General features: G+C 36.2%; 1 protein-coding gene across 9 annotated transcripts in view; it reads right to left on the bottom strand.

Annotated features, from left to right (window-relative positions):
- ACAP2 (ArfGAP with coiled-coil, ankyrin repeat and PH domains 2) overlaps positions 1 to 22,297 on the bottom strand; it is a 151,849-nt gene that overhangs the window by 59,695 nt on the left and 69,857 nt on the right. For all 9 annotated transcript variants that reach the window (XM_040484928.1, XM_040484924.1, XM_040484926.1 and 6 more), the window contains one exon: positions 451 to 509. In XM_040484928.1, the coding sequence (XP_040340862.1) occupies positions 451 to 509 (59 nt within the window). The remainder of the gene's footprint in view (positions 1 to 450; positions 510 to 22,297) is intronic.

The raw sequence follows: 22,297 nt of genomic DNA, 5'->3' as shown, positions 1-22,297 counted from the left end.
TAAAAGGCTCACATGTGGCAAAAAACATGCACTTTCCTGACTCATTTTCATATATTCCATTATCTTCTCTTCAAAAAAAATACCATATTGAGACAAAGGAAAACTTAGTCTCAACTATAATAACTAATAGCATTTCAATCACTTTTGGGGTCTGCTTTGATTTTGAAAGGCCATTAAATTATTTCATTTATTTTTTAATCTTTAACAATCCTAGTTATGTATCCTGAATATAAATTTCATAATATAAATGATTCACTGAAAGGCATCAAGTCTGATTCCTTTACAGAGTAACTCTGGAAAAAATGCAATATATATTTCACAAAGCAAAAAAGCAAACAAAAACTCCAAAATTTTCAATAAATCATGGTCCATAAAATTCCTCTCAAAAGATACCAACTCCCAGATGTGATCATTCACTGGTTACTTTTCTTTTCACTGTAATTGACTTACTCTTTAACAAAGTTCTGAAGCTGTGCTTTAATTGATCTCTGAGTTTGGTCAAATAGGATCTAAAAGATAAAATGTAACATTAAACAATTAGAAAAGTAAACAAAAAAATAATTTTCACGTAGATTGGTAAATAATACATCTTTCCGCTATTACTCCAATTCTTTTTTTTTTTTTAATTTTTTTTTCAACATTTATTTATTTTTGGGACAGAGAGAGACAGAGCATGAACGGGGGAGGGGCAGAGAGAGAGGGAGACACAGAATCAGAAACAGGCTCCAGGCTCCGAGCCATCAGCCCAGAGCCTGATGCGGGGCTCGAACTCACAGACCGCGAGATCGTGACCTGGCTGAAGTCGGACGCTTAACCGACTGCGCTACCCAGGCGCCCCTACTCCAATTCTAATAACACCTCTATTTCTTATTGAAGACCAGCTAAAAAAGTAAGGATTTAAAAGAGAAACTGAAACTGATTTTTAAGCCAGTTTCATCTAAAAAATAAAATTATTTTTATTTACAGAGAAAATCACATCTGCATTAACATTTAAATACAATGTTGAAATAACAGAGTGATTTATTTCCTTGATTTTAATTCAAGCTTTGACAAATAACCTAAAAAGTAATATGAAGTCTACTTTATTTACTACAGGAATTTCTTACTTTAACATATCAAAACATACTAAGTAAAAACAACTCCAGAACTGCTTCATATCATCTTAGTTAGAGGTTATTCAACAGGGAAAATGTAGGGATTTCAATGTTTTACATTCTTAATTCAAGTAAACATTATATGGTCCTTTGGGTTCAATGATTGCTAAGATTAGAGACAAGAATAAAATTTTACTCCTCGTGACAATATTTTGCCCCATTTAAATGATACCACATATTAAACTCTAGTAGCTCCATGTGTGGGCAATTTCACTGGGCTTCTCATGGAAACTCCAAATACTTCTATAATTAACAGATACATTTCATTCAATAATTAACAGATACACTTCATTCAGAGTTGGAAACAGATGTCAGATGAACAGACACAAAAATCAATATTCAAAACAAAAAGAAAATCCTGTGTTCTCCAACTTATTAAAACAATACCAATTTCACTCTCTCTGAAATCTTGCTACTAGCAAAGTCTCATGTTCTTGCCTAAATACCAAACACCACACACACACACACACACACACACACACACACACACACCTGGATTGAGTACTAAAGGGTTTAAAAATCTGACAATTTACTTCCAGAGAGAAAAAATTATTTTCTGTACTATGTTAAACTATTAAACCCAAATTAAGCAGAAGAAAGGAAATAATAAAGGTAAGACTGGAAGTCAGCTACATAGAAAACAGAAACTCAACAGCCAAAACTCAATGAAAGCAAAAGCTAGTTCTTTCAGAAGATCTATAAAGTTGATAAATCTCCCATCAAAGTGATCAAGAAAAAATTTTAAAACACAAATTTCAAATGTCAAGAAGGAGAAAGATGACATTACCACAGATTCTACAGCTATTAAAAAAGGATAATCAGGAGAATTGGGGAACAATTTTAGGCCTATAAATTCAATAGAGATGGGTTAATTCTTTGAAAGACAAAACTACCAAAGTTCACTCAATAAGAAACCAATAACCTAAACAGAAACAAAGAAATAGAATCTATAGTTAAAAACCTCCCATAGCCTATAAAGTTACAGCTGTATTTACATAAAACCTAGCAGTCCCATTCCTAGGTATTTGCCCAAGAAAAAAGAAAACTTAGAGTTACACCAAAACCTGTATGCAAATGTTTATAGCAGTGCAATTCCTAAGTGCCTCAAACTAGAAACAATCTAAATGTCCTTGAAGAAGTAAGCTATGGTACATCACACAACAGAATACTACTCAGCAATAAAAAGGAGCAACTATTAATACATACAACAACATAGATGAATTTCAATGGATTTTGCTAAGTAAAATAAGTCATATTCAAAAGGCTACAAGCTATATGATTTGATTTACAGGACACTCAGGAAAAGATATAACTATAGGGATGGAGAACAAATCAGTAATTACTAGTGGTAAGGGGTAGGAGGAAGGGTACTACAAAGGCATAACATAAGGCTATTTTTAGGGTTATTGGAACAGTCATGCATATAGATTGTGGTATGGAGATCCAACTGTATGCATGTGTCAAAATTCATAAAGCTAACTATATTAGTTAGTATCCTTCCAGAACTAGAACAAATGATCCTATTGTATGGAACCACAAAAGACCCCAAAGAGCCAAAGTAATCTTGCAAAACAAAAACAAAAACAAACAAAAAACAGAAAACTGGAGGCATCATACTATACTACAAAGCTATAGTACTCAAAACAGTATGGTACTAGCATGGAAACAGACACCTAGATCATGGAACAGAATAAAGAGCCCAGAAATAACTTCACACTTATATAGTCAATTAATCTACGACAAAGGAGGCAAGAACATACAATGGGGAAAATACAGTCTCTTTAATACATGATTGGGAAAACTGGACAGCTACATGCAAAAGAATGAAACTGGACCACTTTCTTGCACCATACACAAAAATAAACTCAAAACAGATTAAAGACCTAAATGTGAGACCTGAAACCTTATGTATCCTAAAAGAATACATAGGCAGTAAATTCTTGGACATTGGCCTTAGTATTTTTCCTAATCTATCTCCCCAGGCAAGGGAAACAAAAGAAAAATAAACAATTGGGACTACATCAAACTAAAAAGGTTTTGCACGGTGAAAGAAACCATCAATAAAATAAAAAGGCAATATACTGAATGGGAGAAGATACTTGCAAATGATATATTTGATAAAGGGTTAATACCCCAAATATATAAAGAACTCATACACCAAACAATCTGATTTAAAAATTGGCAGAGGACTTGGGTAGACTTTTTTCCAAAGAAAAGATACAAATGGCCAACAGACACATGAAAAGATGCTCAACATCATTTACCATCAGGGAAATGCAAATCAAAACCACAATGAGATATCACCTCACACAACTCAGAATGGCTAGTATCAAAAAGACAAAAAAGAGTAAGTGTTAGTGAGGATGTGGAGACAAGAGAATCCTCAATATCCCTCATGACCACATATGTAAAAATTCTTAATATGTAATAATGATATACAATAACAACATATAAAGAGAACAATATACGATGACAATTGGGATTTATTCTGGGAATGCAAGATGGATTTAACATTAAAAAGTCAATGAATATAATTTACCATGATAACAAACTAAAACAGAAAAACTGTATGAGCATCTCAATAGAGACCAAAAAGCATTTGACAAAATTCAACACCCATTCCTGATAAAAACTCTCAGGAATCCAGGAATAAAAGGGAACTTCCTCAAACTAATAAAGAGCACATACAAAAAATGTACAGCTAACATATTCAGTGGTGAAAGGCTTCTTAATGGCAACACTCAAGAACGAGGCAAGAATATCTGCTCTCATCACTTCTATTCAACATTCTACTAGAGATCCTAGCAAGGCAATCAAGCAAGAAAAATGAAAAAAGGGGGACATATTAGAACGGAAGAATACAAAGCTATCTTTATCTACAGATGATATGATTGAGATAATACTATGGAATTTACAGAAAAGTCTACCAGAACTAACAAGCATATTTAGCAAGGCCACAGGAACAAAGTCAATATACAAAAATCAGTGATATTTCTATATACCAGCAACAACTTAGCAAGTGAACTTTAAAAAGGCCTGGGTGGGTGGCTCAGTCGGTTAAGTGTCCAACTTTGGCTCAGGTCATGATCTTGCGGTTTGAGCTCGAGCCCCACGCTGGGCTCCCTGCTGTCAGCACAGAGCCCACTTCAGATCCTCTGTCCCCCTCTCTCTGCCTCTCCCCTGCATACACTCTGTCTTTCAAAAATAAACACGACAAAAAAATATATCATTTACAGTAGCATCAAAAAATGGGAAATGCTGGGGTACCCAGGTGGCCCAGTCAGTTAAGCATCGGACTCTTGATCTCAGCTCAGGTCATGATCTCATGGTTTGTGGGTTCAAGCCCCACATCAGGCTCTGTGCTCTCCCTCTCTCTCTGCCTCTACCCCACTCATGCTCACTCTCTCTCTCTCTCAAAATAAACAAATTAAAAAAAAAATTTAATAGGAAATGTTTAGGGATACATACGTAAGATTTGTACAGTGAAGACTACAAAACATTACCAAGAGAAATTAAAGAAAACTTAAGTAAATAGAGAGATATACTGTGTTCATGGATTCAAAGACTGATTATTAGTAAGATGTCCATTCTCACCAAATGAATCTATACATTCAATACAATCCCACTCCAAATCCCAGTAAGGCTTTCTGTAGAACTTAAAAATTTGATTCTAAAATTTATATGAAAATGTAAAAGACCTAGAATAGCCAATTTTGAAAAAAAGGAAGAAAGTTGGAATACCTATACTACTTGATTTCAAGACTTACTATGAAAGCTACAGTAATTAAGGCTATTGTGGTATTAGAATAAAGACAGGCAAAAAGATCAATGAAATAAGACAGAGCCCAAAACTGACCCACACATTTTTTTAGACAGAAAGTACCAACGGTGCAGTACCAACTGGTGGTATAGTGGTGAACACAGCTGCCTTCAAAAAGGTGCCAATAGGGAAAAACCATTTTGAGCAAATGGTGTTAAAACAAACAACTGAAGAGCCATAGCCTGAAAAAAAAAAAAAAGGAACTTTGACCCTTACCATGCAAACATATAGAAAAAGTAACGCAGAGTGGATCACAAATCTAAACATAAACTAGGCAAACATTTCTTGGTAGAATACAAAAGGAAAACATAAAATAAAAAAGTCAATAAACTGATTTAATCAAAATTAAAAGCTATAGCTTTTCAGAAGATACTCATAAAAATGGAAAAGACAAGCCAAAGCCTCAGAGAAAGTATCTGCAAAACATTTATCTGGCAAAAGACATTTCTGGAATACAGAAAGAACTCGTATAACTAAGTAATAATAAGATAAGCAATCCAAAAAAGTTTAATGGGCAAAAGAGCTGACATTTCACCAAAGAAGATACATTGACAGAAAAACACACAAAAACACACTGAGCATCATTAACTATTAAGAAAATACAAATTAGGGGCACCTGGGTGGATCAGTCAGCTGGGCCTCCAACTCTTGATTCTGGCTCAAGTCATGATTTCACAGCTTGTTAGATCAAGCCCCACATTGTGCTCTGTGCTAAGAGCACAGAGCCTGCTTGGGATTCTCTCTCTGCCCTTCCCTTGCTTGCATGCACTCTCTCAAAATAAATAAACTTTAAAAAAAACTCCCTATCTTGGAATTGGATCTCTCTCAAAATAAATAAACTTAAAAAAAAAAACAGAAAATGCAAATTAAAACAATGGTGAATTTAAAAAGAGTGGCCATACCAAGTGTTGTTGATCATGTGAAGCATCTAGAACTCTTGTACATGGCTGCTGTAAAATGAAGTCAACTTTGGAAAATAATTTCTAAATTTTGGGAGGTTTTCTTTAATTTCTTTGAAGAAGTTAAATATTTTTAGAAATTTAAAGGTCATGGGTACTCTGTACTGTAACTATTCTGTAAGTCTAAGAGTATCTGAAAATAAAGATTTTTAAAAATTTTTAGAAATTTAATATATGAATATTAACATTATTATTATAAACAGTAAGTTCTTTTTTCTTTCCTTAATTTTCTTTACAATATTTTATAGTCTTCACTATACACACAGTTTTGTAAAAAGTTAAATATAATCCTACCTTATGTATGAACTAGCCACTCCTGGCTATTCACACAAGAGAAATAAATGCATATACGTATACAAACTTTTACAAATATTTTTGTAAGCAACTTTATTTGTAATAGACAAAGCCCAGAAACAACTCAAATGTTCATTGTGGTGGCTTTAAAATATGTCCACAAATTCTTTGACACTCCTCCCTTCAAAAATGGAGCCTGATCACCTTGAGAGCAGGCTGGTCATAGCGACTTACTTCTAACAAATGGTAATATGGAGGACGTGACAATGTATGCCTTCTAAGACTAAGTCATGAAAAGCAATGTAGCTTTTTCTTTGCCCTTGCTCTTGTGCTCTTGGATCCCCTGTTTGGGGAGTAACCAGATTCCATGTACTAAGGACACTCAAGCAGCCGAGGGACAAGGCTCCCTGGCGAGGAACTGAGGCCTGGATCCAACAGCCACACACACTTCCTATCTCGGAATTGGATCCTCCAGCCCCAGTAAAGCTTTCAACTGACTGTGGCCCAGCCAATATCTTAATAGCAATCTCATACAAGACTCTGAGCCAGAGCCACCCAGCTAAGTCTAAAGTCTAAAAACACCTGGCCCAGAAACCAGATAATGTTTATTGTTTTAAGCCACTATATTTTGGGGTAATCCACTCTATGGTAATACATAACTAATACATCCATCAACAGGTGAATGGATAAATTATGGTATATCCATACAATGCAATACTATTAAGCAATAAAAAAAGGAATGAATTATTGTTTTTCTTTTTTTAATATTTATTTTTGGGGGGGAGAGCATAAGTAGGGGAGGGGCAGAGAGAGGGACAGAGGATTCAAAGTGGACTCCATGCTGACAGGCTCACAGCAGAGAGCCAAAGTGGGGCTCAAACTCACAAACTGCGAGATCGTGACCTGAGCCGAAGTCAGATGCTCAACCGACTGGGCCACCCAGATGCCCCTGGAAAGAATTATTGTTAAACACAACACAATTGAGTCTCAAAATAATTACACTGATTCAATTTACATGTAAGTATAGAAAATCGAAACTAACCAATAATGACAGAAAGCAGATCGGTGAATGTCTAGAAATAAGAAGGCAGCAAATAGAATTACAAAGTAGCAAAGGAAAACTTTTGGGGTGTAACTGTTATGTTCATTAAATTAATTAAGGTGACAGTTTTATTCAGGTTTACATACGTCAACGCTCACCAAATTGTATGCTTTGATATGCTGTTTATACCAATTATCCCTCAGTAACGTTTAAAAATAAGTATATTCCAGAGAGAAGAACACAATGTTTTCCTGTGTAGTGTTTCATTGTTTTAAAACTATACAAACATTACGTAGTATCTACATCCTCCAAGATAAAACATTACCTAAACTAAATTTTATATATGTTTGACTAGAATAGGAAGTACTTTAGGAAATTGCCAATAATCGAGGCTACCCATTTTCAACACTTCGATTACAGTGAAAATTATATTGTTAATGCAAAAGCAACTGAGTAAAAAGCTGTCTCCTACTTGCCAATCTCAAGCCATCCAGCCACAGAACAGCTCGCTAACACTTTTCTGTGGTGAACCGCTGCACAGAACTGCCTCATTTAGTCTCATTTCCTAAGTCATTAATCTATACTCTGCTTGAGAGAGAATTCACATCATTTCTTTTCATATGCTGCAAGTAAAAAGCTATAGAAGACTTGAAAGAAACAGGGACTAAAGTAAAAGTACCCTTGTCAGGACCAATCTCAAGTAGCACTGGTACCTAGAAGCCAGGTACCAAATGAAGTCTGCAAGACTCTTTCCTTAAGTTTGATTTGATTTCCCCATTTTCCTTGTGTTGCGTTCTACTATCTTCACTAGTTGAGGATTCTGATCCAGATCTTATCCAAAGTGTCCAGTGACCACCCAAAAACTTTACCTAGGTTTTAGACCAAAAAATCTGTTTTACCCTTGGAATTAAGTATATCTCAGGTCTTCTGTTTCTACACCAGAAAACGTGGAATGGTATAATAAAACCACAATGACAGACTCGGGGGTGGGGGTGGGGGTGGGGGTGGGGGGGGGAGGTACCAACACAAAAGCTAAGGTTCAGTTCCATTTCTAAAATTAGCAGTAGGGGCGCCTGGGTGGCGCAGTCGGTTAAGCATCCGACTTCAGCCAGGTCACGATCTCACGGTCCGTGAGTTCGAGCCCCGCGTCAGGCTCTGGGCTGATGGCTCAGAGCCTGGAGCCTGTTTCTGATTCTGTGTCTCCCTCTCTCTCTGCCCCTCCCCCGTTCATGCTCTGTCTCTCTCTGTCCCAAAAATAAACAAACGTTGAAAAAAAAATTTTTTTAAATAAATAAATAAAAATAAAATTAGCAGTATTATTCCTACCAACATATACATAATAATCAACAATATGTCATTTGACCTATGCATGTGCTAATTACAAAAGGATCTGACTTAAGTGCACAGATAATGGTTGTTTTAAACCAATGGCTTACACTCAGGTTATCCCCCATTCATGTCTGGACACAGTTAAAGCAACACTATCTCAGCTGTTTTCAGAAAACGATGAAAACTGAGATGCAGTTTACGTATGGCAAACAGTACTCTACAAAGTTTAGTACAAGATAGGCTACACATCCACAGTTGGCACTGAAGATTTTCCAGTTCTTACCATTTAGGCCCCATTGGCTCAAAGCATAAATTTTGTAGTTTAAAGTCTTTGTCACCCATTTAAATATTATTCAGCTACCACAGCATTCTCTTCTATGATTCCTTCCATAGGACATAATCATCCCTCTCCGTTCCAAAATCTATAGAAGAGTACAGGGCTATGGTTGTGAATTCCCTGAATCTTTTATTTAGTTAAGCTCATTAGGCCTGTAATAAATAGGTCAATAACAAATCAAGAGGACTCTTCTTTGCTATCATCAGGAACAGAGCCCAATATGCAAATTATTGTTTATTATGTGTTCCTCTTTTTCTATATTCTTTGCCTGTCCTAGCCTATCCATTTCTCTAAATTCTTCTTTCTCCCTTTCTTGAGTGCTCTACAGCAGTGGTTCTTCACTAGCTTTAGTGTGAAAATCACCTGCAAAGCTAACAGAAACTACCAAGGTCCAAGCTTGTTAAAGAAAGATAAAATCCGGGGCGCCTGGGTGGCGCAGTCGGTTGAGCGTCCGACTTCAGCCAGGTCACGATCTCGTGGTCCGTGAGTTCGAGCCCCGCGTCAGGCTCTGGGCTGATGGCTCGGAGCCTGGAGCCTGTTTCCGATTCTGTGTCTCCCTCTCTCTCTGCCCCTCCCCCGTTCATGCTCTGTCTCTCTCTGTCCCAAAAATAAATAAAAACATAGAAAAAAAAATTTAAAAAAAAAAGAAAGATAAAATCCTTCTGTATTTTTATTACATTTGCTAGGTGATTCCATTACTTAGAGATTGAGACAGGCTGCTCTAACCTAGGGGTTCTTACATTGGTTGCACATTAGAATAACCTGGGGAACTTTTAAATACCCTGATGCTGAGATAATTAGAAACACTGGTGAGACTCAGGAATCAGCACATTTTAAGCTCCCCAGGTGTGAACCAAAATTATTCGTATCGCCTGGGTGCTTGTTAGAAAAGCATTTCCAAAACCAGGCCAGACTTACAGAATCAGAGTCTGCGTTTACTAAGAATTCCAAGTAGCTTATTTGGAAGAAGCAATACACTGCTTCTCAAACTGGGCTGAACTCTGGAATGACCTGGGGACCTTTCAAAATTACTGATGCCTACTCCCAAAGACTCTGATTTTAACTAGTCTGGGTGACAGCCTTGGTTCATCCACTACCACTCCACTGCTAAGAATTCAAGGTAGCTAAAATCACTAAATCACTTTCACTAAAGCAGAAAGAGGCCTCTCTTCAGTGGGTGTCACGACACATACAGTCCTGGGAACTGGGCAAAAATAAAGTAGTCCTTTAGTGCACAGGTCAGCACATTTTTCTGTAAAGGACTAGACAGTATTTTAGGCTTGTGGGCCATGTGGTCCCTGTCACAACTACTCTGTTGTTGTAGTGCAAAAGCAGCCATAGACAATACAGAAACAAATGAATATGTGTTCCAATGAAACTTTATATGCAAAGCAGGGGAGGGATGGGTTAGATTTGTCCTTCAAGCCAAAGTCTGCCAACCCCTGCTCTAGAACAGTGGTTCTCAAACTTTAGAGTACCTTAGAACTGCCTAGAAGGCTTTGTTCAAACACAGATTGTTGGCTCCTGGCCTCAGAGTTGCTGATTCAGTAGATCTGGGTAAACTCTGAGAAGCTGAAGTTCTAACAAGTCCCAGGGTGATGCTGATACTATTGGTCCATGGGCCACAATTTGAGAACCGCTGGGTTATTTTTTTTTTTAATGTTTATTTATTTTTGAGAGAAAAAGAAAGAGAGCGAGTGCGGGCTCACGTGCACATGAGTGGGGAGGGACAGAGAGAGGGAGACAGAGAATCCCAAGCAGGCTCCCTGCTATCAACGCAGAGCCCAATGCAGGGTTGAATATCACAAACCACGAGATCATGAGCTGAGCTGAAATCAAGAGTCAGATGCTTAACCAACTGAGCCACCCAGGAGCCCCAAGAATCACTGATTTAAAGTAGTGGTTCTCAAACTTCACTACATGTCAGAATCACCTAGAGAAATTTTTAAAATTCTGATGCTATACTCCAGATGACATAAATCAAAATCTCTTTCTACTGTAAAGGCTCCTAACACTTATGGCACACATCATTGGTGTGTTGAAAGATACAGTAGACGGTTTATATAGAGGGCCACCAATAATTCCTCTCATCACTCCATGTGCATGGTACTCTCCCACCAAGAGGTAGAGTTTATTACCCTTTACCTTAAATCTGGCATAGCCCTGTATCTTGCTTTGATCAAAAGAATGTAGCAAAAGTGATCCTATGTGACTTCCAGGCCAAGCCCATAAGAAGTCTTACACCTACTGATTTCACTCACTTGAAAGCCAGCTATCACATTAAGAAGACTGACTACCTGGGGCACCTGTGTGGCTCAGTCAGTTGAGCGACAGACTCTTGATTTCAGCTCAGGTCATGATCCCAGGGTTGTGGCATTGATTGAGGCCCATATCAGGGTAAATGCCGAGTGAGGAGCCTTGGGATTCTCCCTCCCTCCCTCCCTCCCTCCCTCCCTCTCTCTCTCTCTCTCTCTCTCTCTCTCTCCCCCTCTCCCTCTCTCTCTCTCCCTCCTTCCCTCCCCCCCACCCCCATCTGCCCATCTCTCCTAGTCATGCTCTCTCTTCTAAAATAAAAAAAAAATTTAAGTCTGACTACCCTCCTGTAGAGAGACCACATTATAAGAGTGAAGTCCTAGAGAATGACAGACTCCAAAGGGCAGGAGAAACCTGGCCAACTTCACCCATTCTAGCCACCCCAGCTGAGGCACCAGACAAATTGGATCCTCCAGCCATATACAAGCCACTCAGCCAACACCAACTGGAGTAGAGACTAGCTGGCCTCCCCAAACCCTGCCCAAACACATGATAGTTGTTGTTTTAAGTCACTAAATTTTGGGGTGGTGGTTAAACAGAGATAAATAAGATGTCAACAGTCATACAGAAGATATTAGTGTCCTGTTTATGTAAGTTTTTACAGTGATTTAAGAAGTTGTAAACTATTTGGTACAACCATTCCGAAATTAACAACTGCTGGGGTGCCTGTGTGGATCAGTAGGTTAAGCATCCAAATCTTCTGACTCTTGATTTCGGCCCAGGTCATAATCTTGTGGTTTGTGGTTTCAAACCCCAAGTCCGGCTCTGAGCTGACAGTGCAGAGCTTGCCTGGGATTCTCTCTCTCTCTGCTCTGCTCACTCTCTCTCTTTCTCTCTCTCTCAAAATAAATAAATAAACTTAAAACATTTTAATTAAAAAAGAAATTAACTGCTAAAATGAATCTTTTTTGCTAAAATTATATTTTAATACTATTTGTCTGACTTGCTCTATAAAGTATTTAAATGCAGTAATTATTGCTTTGACAAAACTATATAATGTTCCCCCTGGCATTACCATTTGAATCACCCAAAACTACTGCAGTCACAATTTGTTTGTCATCACTTCTTCGCTTAGTACCCGTTGTCAAATATTTCATCTTTCTTTGGCTCTTTCACAAATTTTTGCTATTAATTTGTTCTTACTTTTCACATTTCTTCTACTAATAAGATACATATGGTTGTTTTGTTAGCATCATCATTTCTTAAGAGGTGTTCCTACTAGAATGCAATTGGAGGCACCTGGGTGGCTCAGTCAGTTAAGCGTCCAACTTCAGCTCAGGTCATGATCTCACGGTTCATGAGTTCAAGACCTGCGTCGGGCTCTATGCTGACAGCTCAGAGCCTGGAGCCTGATTCGAATTCTGTGTCTCCCTCTTTCACTGCCCCTCCCCTGTTCACACTCTGTCCTCCCTCTCTCTCTCTCAAAAATAAACATTAGAAAAAAAAAGAAAAGAACGCAATAGATTCTTTTTTGATTCTTACACTTTTCAGTAGTTATTTATTATTGGCTTTTGATGTTAATTAGCCAAATTCTGATTCTTGATGAAATTTTGCTGTTTTATCTTTAATTATTAAAAAATTTATTTCTGGGAATGCAAACTGGTGCAGCCACTCTGGAAAACAGTATGGAGGTTCCTCAAAAAACTAAAAATAGAACTACCCAACAACCAGCAATTGCACTACTAGGCATTTATCCACAGGATACAGGTGTGCTGTTTCAAAGGGACACATGCACCTCAGTGTTTATAGCAGCACTATCAACAATAGCCAAAGAATGGAAAGAGCCCAAAAATGTCCATCGATGGATGAATGGATAAAGATGATGTGGTATATATATACAATGGAGTATTACTCAGCAATCATAAAGAATGAAATCTTGCCAGTTCCAACTATGTAGATGGAACTGGAGGCTATTATGCTAAGTGAAATGAGTCAGAGAAAGACAAATATCATATGACTTCACTCATATGAGGACTTTAAGAGAAAAAACAGATGAACATAAGGGAAGGGAAACAATAATAATATAAAAACAGGGAGGGGGACAAAACATAAGAGACTCATAAATATGGAGAACAAACAGAGGGTTACTGAAAGGAGGGTGGGCTAAATGGGTAAGGGGCACTAAGGAATCTACTCCTGAAATCATTGTTGCACTATATGTTAACTAATTTGGATGTAAATTAAAAAATTAAATTAAATTAAAAAATATTTTGGTGTATCTTCCATAAAATAAACATATTTGACTCAAAGGACTATCCTTAAAAAAATAAAATAAAAAACAAAAAAACATTTATTTCTGAAGATGAAATTAAATGTACATAATCTATTGTGATAAGCACTGGGTGTTCCATGTAAGTGATGAACCACTACATTTTACTCCTGAAACTAATATTACATTATATGTTAACTCACTGGAATTTAAATAAAAACTCGAGGGCCCCTGGGTGGCTCAGCTGTGAAGCATCTGACTTCAGCTCAGGTCATGATCTCATGATTCATGAGTTAGAGTCCCACATCAGGTGAGCCCAAGCCCCACTTTGGGTGAGCCCATCTCTCTCTCTCTCTCTCGCTCTCGCTCTCGCTCTCGCTCACTTTCATCCTCTTTCTCTCTCTCTCTCAAAAACAAATAAAAACTTGAAACCAATATAAATAAATAAATGCACATAATCATTTAAATGGGACTGTAGGCATTTGCTGATTTCAAAAAACATTTTGAAAATTTTATTTTGTGATCATACATAAGAGTAACATTTATTGAATTAACTACAACGAATTAGTATTTCCTATTTATGAAACGTTTCATTTTATTATCTTTCAATATTTATTTTAAAACATTTTAAGTATGCAGAAAATTATACACACATCAATTTCCGAACCTTAAGACATATGTTTCATTTTCATACTTAAATACATTTGCTTTCTACTGATTGTTGTTTCCCCACCATAATGGACAAATTTTTCATTAAATACTGCCAGAAAATCATTACATTCAGAATACAATCACAGTGGTCCAAATTCTCTTCTCTGACCTATCTTTTTGTATCAAAGTTATTAAATGAAGCTATAAATAACTATGAAGTTATTAAATGAAGCAAATCATACAGGACTTCAACATGAAATGTCAATTTCATACAGAAAAAGATCTGTACTCTAAACTTCTGCAAACACAAAATAAGAAAAAAAGTTCTTGGGGCTCCTGGGTGGCTCAGTCAGGTTAAGCGTCCAACTTTGGCTCAGGTCATGATTTCACAGTTTGTGGGTTTGGGCCCTGCATCAGGCTCTCTGATGACAGCTTGGAGCCTGAAGCCTGCTTTGGATTCTGTGTCTCCCTCTCTGCCCCTCATCTACTAGTGCTCTCTCTCTCAAAAATGAAAAACATTAAAAAAAATTTTTTAACTAAATTCAGGAAGTTTAGGAGGAATAAATCTCAACTTATGGATTTAATACTAGCTATTGACTTCAAGATATGGCTAAAGTAACATTCTGCTGATTAATTTATTTCAAGCAATGCTTAATATTTCTGACCATTCACATACACTGACAAACTGTGTGGATTCGCTGTATTGGAATGGAGAGGCTGAGAATGAGTCACTAGGGAGTCAGTGCTATAATCTAGATCCACAGAGACAATTATTAGAAGTGAATTAAAGAAAGAAAAAAGTAGGAAGTCCAACTTCTGTGTATACCTGCAGAAAAGGTTTATCATTATTTTATTCAAAATCTATTCAGTTTATCTCAGAAAATTTAAGAATTACTTTTGTCAATGAAAGAAAAAAAGGATAAAAAATGAATGACTGCTCCTTTAAAGTACAACTTAAAGAGACAGAATTATCTGAATTCTAATTACACGGGATAAAGAAGCTCCTGCCAATCAGGAGGAAAGAGTAATAACCAAGCTCCTGTCAATCAGGAGGAAAGGGCAATAAATACTCACCTGCTTTTCACTAATATGACTACTTATGCAGACAACGTTCTTATCAATGACAATGACCAAGAATTTGAAAAGATCAACAATTTTAAAATCTTGACGAGGAATTGCTTGAAATCATTTCATGATAAGACCTATTTTGAGAAAAAGTTATGTTCATGGAAACTAGCTCAAGTTTCTCATTAAAATACTTTTTAGATATTTAGAAGTATTGTACTCATTCAATATGTAATATCTCCCCCAATAGTATGTTTTATTTTAACATAATTCTATTAAAAAGAAATGATTTATTTATTAAATACTTATTATTTTAACGTAATTCCATTTTAAACTTTTAAAAATTTTCCACCAACACCAAGATAGGACATGACATTTTCATGAAACCATCCACTGAGTGAATGAGTGGACAGCTGTAATATGGAAAATCAAACTCAGAAAAAAATAAAACAAAAAGGGTTACGCATTTTATAGAATTTATGCAGCAATTCAACCTTAAAGCTTCATTCAGCAAAAATAATAATCAAATAAAAATTCCAACTTCCTTACACCAAGAGCAAATTAGAATCCAAAAGAGTCATCAGTGAAGTTACAGAAATCTCTATGTTCCAGAAAAGTCAGTGTTCAAGCCAACTCCAGTATGTAATAGAATGCAGCACGCCTGACCATTCCATTTAAAAATTTTAAAAATCAGCACACCTGACCTGCTCTGAAAAAGCCATGAGTTGGTGCCTTATAAAAACATATGGGTTAGAGAACAACCCTAGGAAATTCTCATTCTATAAGTAATAAGGGACAATAATATCCATTCTTACAGAAGAAATAAATCACAAAAGAATCCAAATAATTTTTAAATGACCAGATAAACTAATCCCAATCTATGTTTAATCTTGGCTAAAAACCCAAATGGCTCTATTATTTTAAACCTTTATTTAAACCCATTTATTAAGTTATTCATAAATGACATCTGCAGAATATCCAGCTTTTTACTCTGACACAAACAGATACACCAAAATCTAAGTATTACAAAATCTGCTACAGAATTTAACCAGATTGCCGCGTTTATTACATTTTAGAAAGCAGTTTGTCTTGTCCTATAAAGCCTCCTTTGCCCTGTAATGCTATGTAATTAAAATTTCATTGTAGAAAATGCTACTAAAATAAAGCATTTTATGTAACTAGGCTTTTCCCACATTTTAGCAAATGGCTCTGAGATCATATTGAAATCTTATAATAAATAATGCTGTGTAATCATAGAATGTTTATAACTAAAAGTCATTTAGTAAAACCCATTCATTTTACAAAAGAGGAGCACAAAGCTTAGTAAAATTAAACGACCTCCCCAGGAAAAGAATTATGCAAGTACTAGGGATTTAACAGTAAACAAGAGATCTGTCATCCCTGGTCATATTTTAGCTAAAGCAAAGTATGCAGTATTATGATGAAGGAAGAATCTTTGCCTCAAATATAAGAATTCTGATTCAAGTACACACGAGTCACTCCTACTGGGAAAAATTTAAAGTATTTGTTAACAAGAAACAAAAAGGCCAGGTAAAGCACACAACATAGCAACTATAAAAGGAAAGGAAATTAAAAGGTAGTAAAGCAAAGTCTTACAATTCCATACTTCTATCTATTAGGAAAATTTCTGAGATGCTAAAAAAAATATGGGATAAAATTAGAAAGGCACTGGACATCTCGATATAGCATAAAACAAAGAGTTCTCTATAGATACATGTATAGTATATATATCAACACACACAAGCTCACCAACCTACAGCCTTAAGTCCTCTATGCAGACAGGCAGGCAAAGAGTAATCTCCTATCGGTTTGCAAAGCATCTTTTTAAAGCAACATAAATTTTAGTGAAAATAGAGATCCTGAAGTTTTCAAGTGCCAGAAACAATAAAAGAAAAATGTTTAAAACATTAAATACTTTTAATTATCTATTTGGTATGTGCTGTCACTGATTTAACAAATTTTTTTCATTTAATGACTATAAAAAAAACACTTAAGAATTTTCTTAAGTTCATAACCTTGGTCTCCTTAACTCTGCAAAAGTACTTTCTACCAGGAATCTTCTAGGTGGTAGTAGCAGAAATGAATATAACACAGTGCCTGCAGTCATGGAAATTAGACAATAAATTAAGTACATACATACATTTAAGAATCAGATGATATATGTGTATATTGTGTGTGCGTGTGCCTGTGTGTGTGTAAAAGTCAGAGTAAGGTAACCTAAGTGATGACAGGGTGGTCAAGGAAGGCTTATCTGAGAGGTAGTGACCTAAATAAAGTGAGGGAGACGTGTACAAAGAGAAAGAATACTTTAAGGAAAATAGCCACACATGGATATGAACAAAGAACATTCTGCACAGAATAGATAGCAAGTGCAAGGGCCCTAAGATGAGAATTACTTTGATATGTTAAAGAACAACAAAGAGTCCATGTGGCTACAGCCAGGCAGAAAACAGAGATGAGATCAGGGAGTTATCAGCAGAAGTCTGGTCATAGGGCTGGGGTATGCCATGTTTGGGTTTTATCCTGAGTGTGACGGGAAGCTACAATAGTGGAATGCTGTAAATTAATTTATATTTTTAAGTTCTTTCTGGCTCCTGTATACAGAACTCATTGTAGAAGGGCAAGAAGAGAAGCAGAAACACAAGTTGGAAGGCTATGATATAATCCTAAACAAGAGGTGGTAGTATTGTAGACTTGGAGGTGGCAGAGAAACTACTGTTAGTTGGATTTGGGGTGTAATTTTGCTAATATGTTGGATATGGAGAATATGGAAAAAAGAAAAGTCATATAAAAAGCCTTAAGGATAAAACTCATTAAGCTGCACAATAATTTGCCTGCCAAAAATATTTTGAAATTATAAGCTTTACGGCTGATGTGTTGGTTAATTGTTGGCTTTCACCACCACATCACCCTTTCATGGGCTCCTCCTCTGTATTGCCAGATGCTAGAAATCTGCAAAGTATATTTCCTAGGCCTCCTTGCAAACAGAGAGGTTAGGTTCTGCCAATGTAAGCCAATGACAGCAGGACATAGAGGAAGCCACGGTTTTTTCTGCTTCTGTTCTGACATAGCCATCAGTGAGCATCTGTGAGCCACACCAACTTTGAGCAGCCATCTATGACCAATCTGGGCAGTTTCAGTGGGACTACAGGCTCCTTGGCTCTGCAGCAACCACAGGAAGGCAAGCTCCTGGCTTCCTGGCCAAGTTACATTGGCTGTATTCTCAACAGTGCAATACTTAGGAGCTCTGGGGAACAGTTTCCCATTTCCTCCAGCCCCAGGGGCAATAGCTACTTCCCATATTTACTAATCTCTAGATGGCACCACCTTAACTCTTTTTATTCCTCCAGCCCTTCCAACACTTTTGTAACCAATTCACTGTATTAAAATCTTTCTGTCAGAAATATCCTAAGTGGCTTGTTTTCCTGAACGTATGCCAACTGATATAGTAAAGAAAGAAGCGTCACTCTCCAGAGTCTACTTTCACATATTGTTGTTCCTCGCAACACTCTTACATATAGACATAGCAAATTCTATTATTCCCTTCATATAAAGCAACAAACTGAAAACTGAAAGTGATTATTAAAATACTTTGAAGATTTGCTGACAAGAAATCTACCAATACACATTTAAACAATTTATTTGTCAAGTGTTCATCTTAACCATAAATTTTCACATTTAAAGTTATAACAAAGAGCCAAGGTATTCTTATGTAAAGTAATAATGCAAGACTTACTGATTTAAAGAAAATACCAGAAATAAGACTATTACAAAAGATAATATATTATGGAGAAAACATTTAACTTTTTATGTTAATTTCAATCAATAGCTTTTATCCCCCCCAAAATTAGTTCTTACTATATTACATTTTTTAAGAAGTTTAAATCCAAATGATCACTTGATTTAAAAACAAATCAAACATACTATATACTGGCATCTAAATCCTCTAGAAGGTAGAAAGAGAATAAGAAGACATTAAGAAAACAAATTGGTGCAAAATATTAGAGATAAAACCATAAAATGCTAAGAAGAGGGGTGCCAGGCTGGCTCAGTCAATTGAGCATGCAACTCTTCAACTTGGGGTTATAAGTTTGAGCCCCATGGTGTGTGTAGAGATTACTTTTTAAAAAACTAAAAAAACCTCTTAGAAGAAAACAAAGGGATAAATCTTTATGATCTGGGATTTGGCGATGGATTTTTGGATATGACCCCAAAAGCAGGAGCAACAAAAAAAATAAACTGAATTTCATCAAAATTAACTTTTGTGCATCAAAGGATATTATCAAGAAACTGAAAAGACAACGTACACAAAATGGGAGAAAATATTTACATATTTATCTGATAAGAATTAATATCCAAAATATACAAAGAATTCAATTTTTAAAATTCCAATTTAAAAACAGGCAAAGGACTCAAATGGCCACAATGGTAAAAATGGCAGAAAATACACAATGGCCAATAAACACATGAAAACATGCTCAACTGTATTAAGCATCGGAGAAGTGCAGATCAAAACCACAGTGAGACACTACTTCACACCTACTAGGACAGCTATGATCAAAAAATGGAAAATAATAAACATTGACAAGGATGTGAAAAACCAGAACACTCACACATTGCTGCTGGAAGTGTAAAATGGTGCAGGCTCTGTGAAAAACAGTTCAGTGTTTCCTTAAGAAGGAAGTAGTATAGAAGTATCGTATGCACCAGTAATTCCACACCTGGATCTATACTCAAAAGAACTGAAACCCAGAAATGAAGCAATACTTGTACATGCTAATTTCAGAACAGCTAAAATTTGAAGTACAATTAAATATCACCAGATAACTTTACCCTTAATTTGACCAAAAAAACCCAAAAAAGTAAGAAAATCAAATAAACTAAGAACCAAAAACTGGCAGATTTTTATAAAGAGTATGTGTTGATAATTTTGAAGCACCAAATAATTATATGACAGTCATATATGTTAAGCTTTTTAAAATTTTGTGGGGCGCCTGGGTGGCTCAGTTGGTTGAGCGTCCGACTTCGGCTCAGGTCATGATCTCAAGGTCTGTGAGTTCAAGCCCCGCGTCAGACTCTGTGCTGACCGCTCAGAGCCTGGAGCCCGTTTCGGATTCTGTGTCTCCCTCTCTCTCTGCCCCTCCCCTGTTCATGCTCTGTCTCTCTCTGTCTCAAAAATAAATAAACATTAAAAAAAATTTTTTTTAAACAAAAAAATTTTTTAAGAAGCACATAACACAAAAATTAACTCAAAATAGATTAAAGACTTGAAAATAAGACCAGAACCCTCTGTATTGCCAGGTGCTAGAATAAAACTCCTAGAAGAAAACACAGGCAGTAACCTCCTTGACATCAGTCCTGGCAATGATTTTTTCGATTTGATACCAAAACAAAGGCAACAAAAGGAAAAATAAACAAGTGGGACTACATCAAACTAAAAAGTCTCTGCACTGCAAAGGAAACCAACAACAAAGTGAAAAAGCAACTACTGAATGGCAGAAAATATTTGCAAATCATATATTTGATAAGGGGTTAATATCAGGAAGGAAGGAAGGACCTCATGTAGCTCAATAGGAAAAAAAATCCGATTAAAAAATGGGCATATGGTCTGAACACACATGTTTCCAAAGAAAACATACAACTGGCTAACAAATACATGAAAAGATGTTCTACACCACTAATCATCAGGGAAATGTAAATCAAAATGCAATGAGACATCACCTCATACCTGTTAGAATGGCTATTATCAAACAGACAAGAAAAAAAATAAAACCCAAAAGGACTAGAAATATATGTTGGCAAGGACACAGAGAAAAGGAAACACTTATACACTGTTGGTGCCAATGCAAATTGGTGCAGCCACTGTGGAAAACAGTATGGAAATTCCTTAAAAAATTAAAATTAGAACTACCATATGATCCAGCAATTCCACTTCTACGTATGATCAGAAAAAAGTGAAAACACTAATTTGAAAAGATATATGCACCTCCATGTTCACTGCAGCATTATTTACAATAGTCAAGATATGGAAACACCCTGAATATCCATCAATGGATGAGTGGATAAAGATGTAATACACATACACACATGCACGCGCACACACACACACACACACACACACACACTGAAATACTATTCATCTATAAAAAATAATGAACTCCTGACATTTGCAACAACACAGATGGATCTTGCAGGCATTATGCTAAGCAAAATAAGTCAGACAGAAAAAGAAAAATAGTGTCCGCACTCAGATGTAAAATTTTCAAAATAAGGGTGTCTGGGTGGCTCAGTCATTTAAGCATCCGACCTTGATTTCAGCTCAGGTCATGATCAAGTAGTGAGATCAAGCCCCACGTCAGGCTCCACAATGAGTGCAGAGCCTGCTAAGGTTTTCTCTCTCTCCCTCTGCCCCTGTCCTGCTCCCACTCTCTCTCTAAAAAAAAAGAAAAGAAACAAGAAAAAAATCTTTGAAAAATAACAACAACAACAAAAAATGAGCTCAAGCATATAGAGAACAGACTGGTGGCTGCCTGAGGCAGGGGTAGCGGGTAAAAGGGTTCAAAGGGTGTAAATTTCTATAAAATATTCAATGAATATGTTGTAGGGAGGTAACAAACAGCATGATGACTACAGTTAATAATACTGTACTGCATATTTGAAAGTAGGTAGGAGAGTGAGTCTTAAAAATTCTCATCACAAGAAAAATAAATTTTAACTATGTACTGGTACACGTGTTAACTGAACTTACTGCAGTAATCATTTTGTAGTATATACAAATACAGAATCGTTACTTGGAATCGCTGTATACATAAAACTAACATAATGTCAATTATATCTCAATAAAAATTTTAAAAAAAGAATGTATAACTCATAAGCTACCATGTTTTCAGTAAAGTTTTACAAAATTTATAAAGGAATTTCTTGACATTCTAAAAGTATCCCTCATTCTTGAAGGCTAAATGCCCTCATCTTAAAGACACATATAAATTGCCCAAAGAATACAGCAGTCTTTAATACTGGCAACTGATAAGACAAAGAGGATATATTTGTAAGTATTTAAAAGAAATAGCTAAATTTAGAGTGATGACTTTTACTTCGTCATT

The sequence above is a fragment of the Herpailurus yagouaroundi genome, unplaced genomic scaffold (assembly GCF_014898765.1).
Source record: "Herpailurus yagouaroundi ecotype Mexico unplaced genomic scaffold, PumYag 162, whole genome shotgun sequence".
In the NCBI taxonomy this organism is placed as follows: Eukaryota; Metazoa; Chordata; class Mammalia; order Carnivora; family Felidae; genus Herpailurus; species Herpailurus yagouaroundi.
Note: the sequence above shows the minus strand (reverse complement) of the source record. Positions and strands in the feature narration are given on the sequence as shown.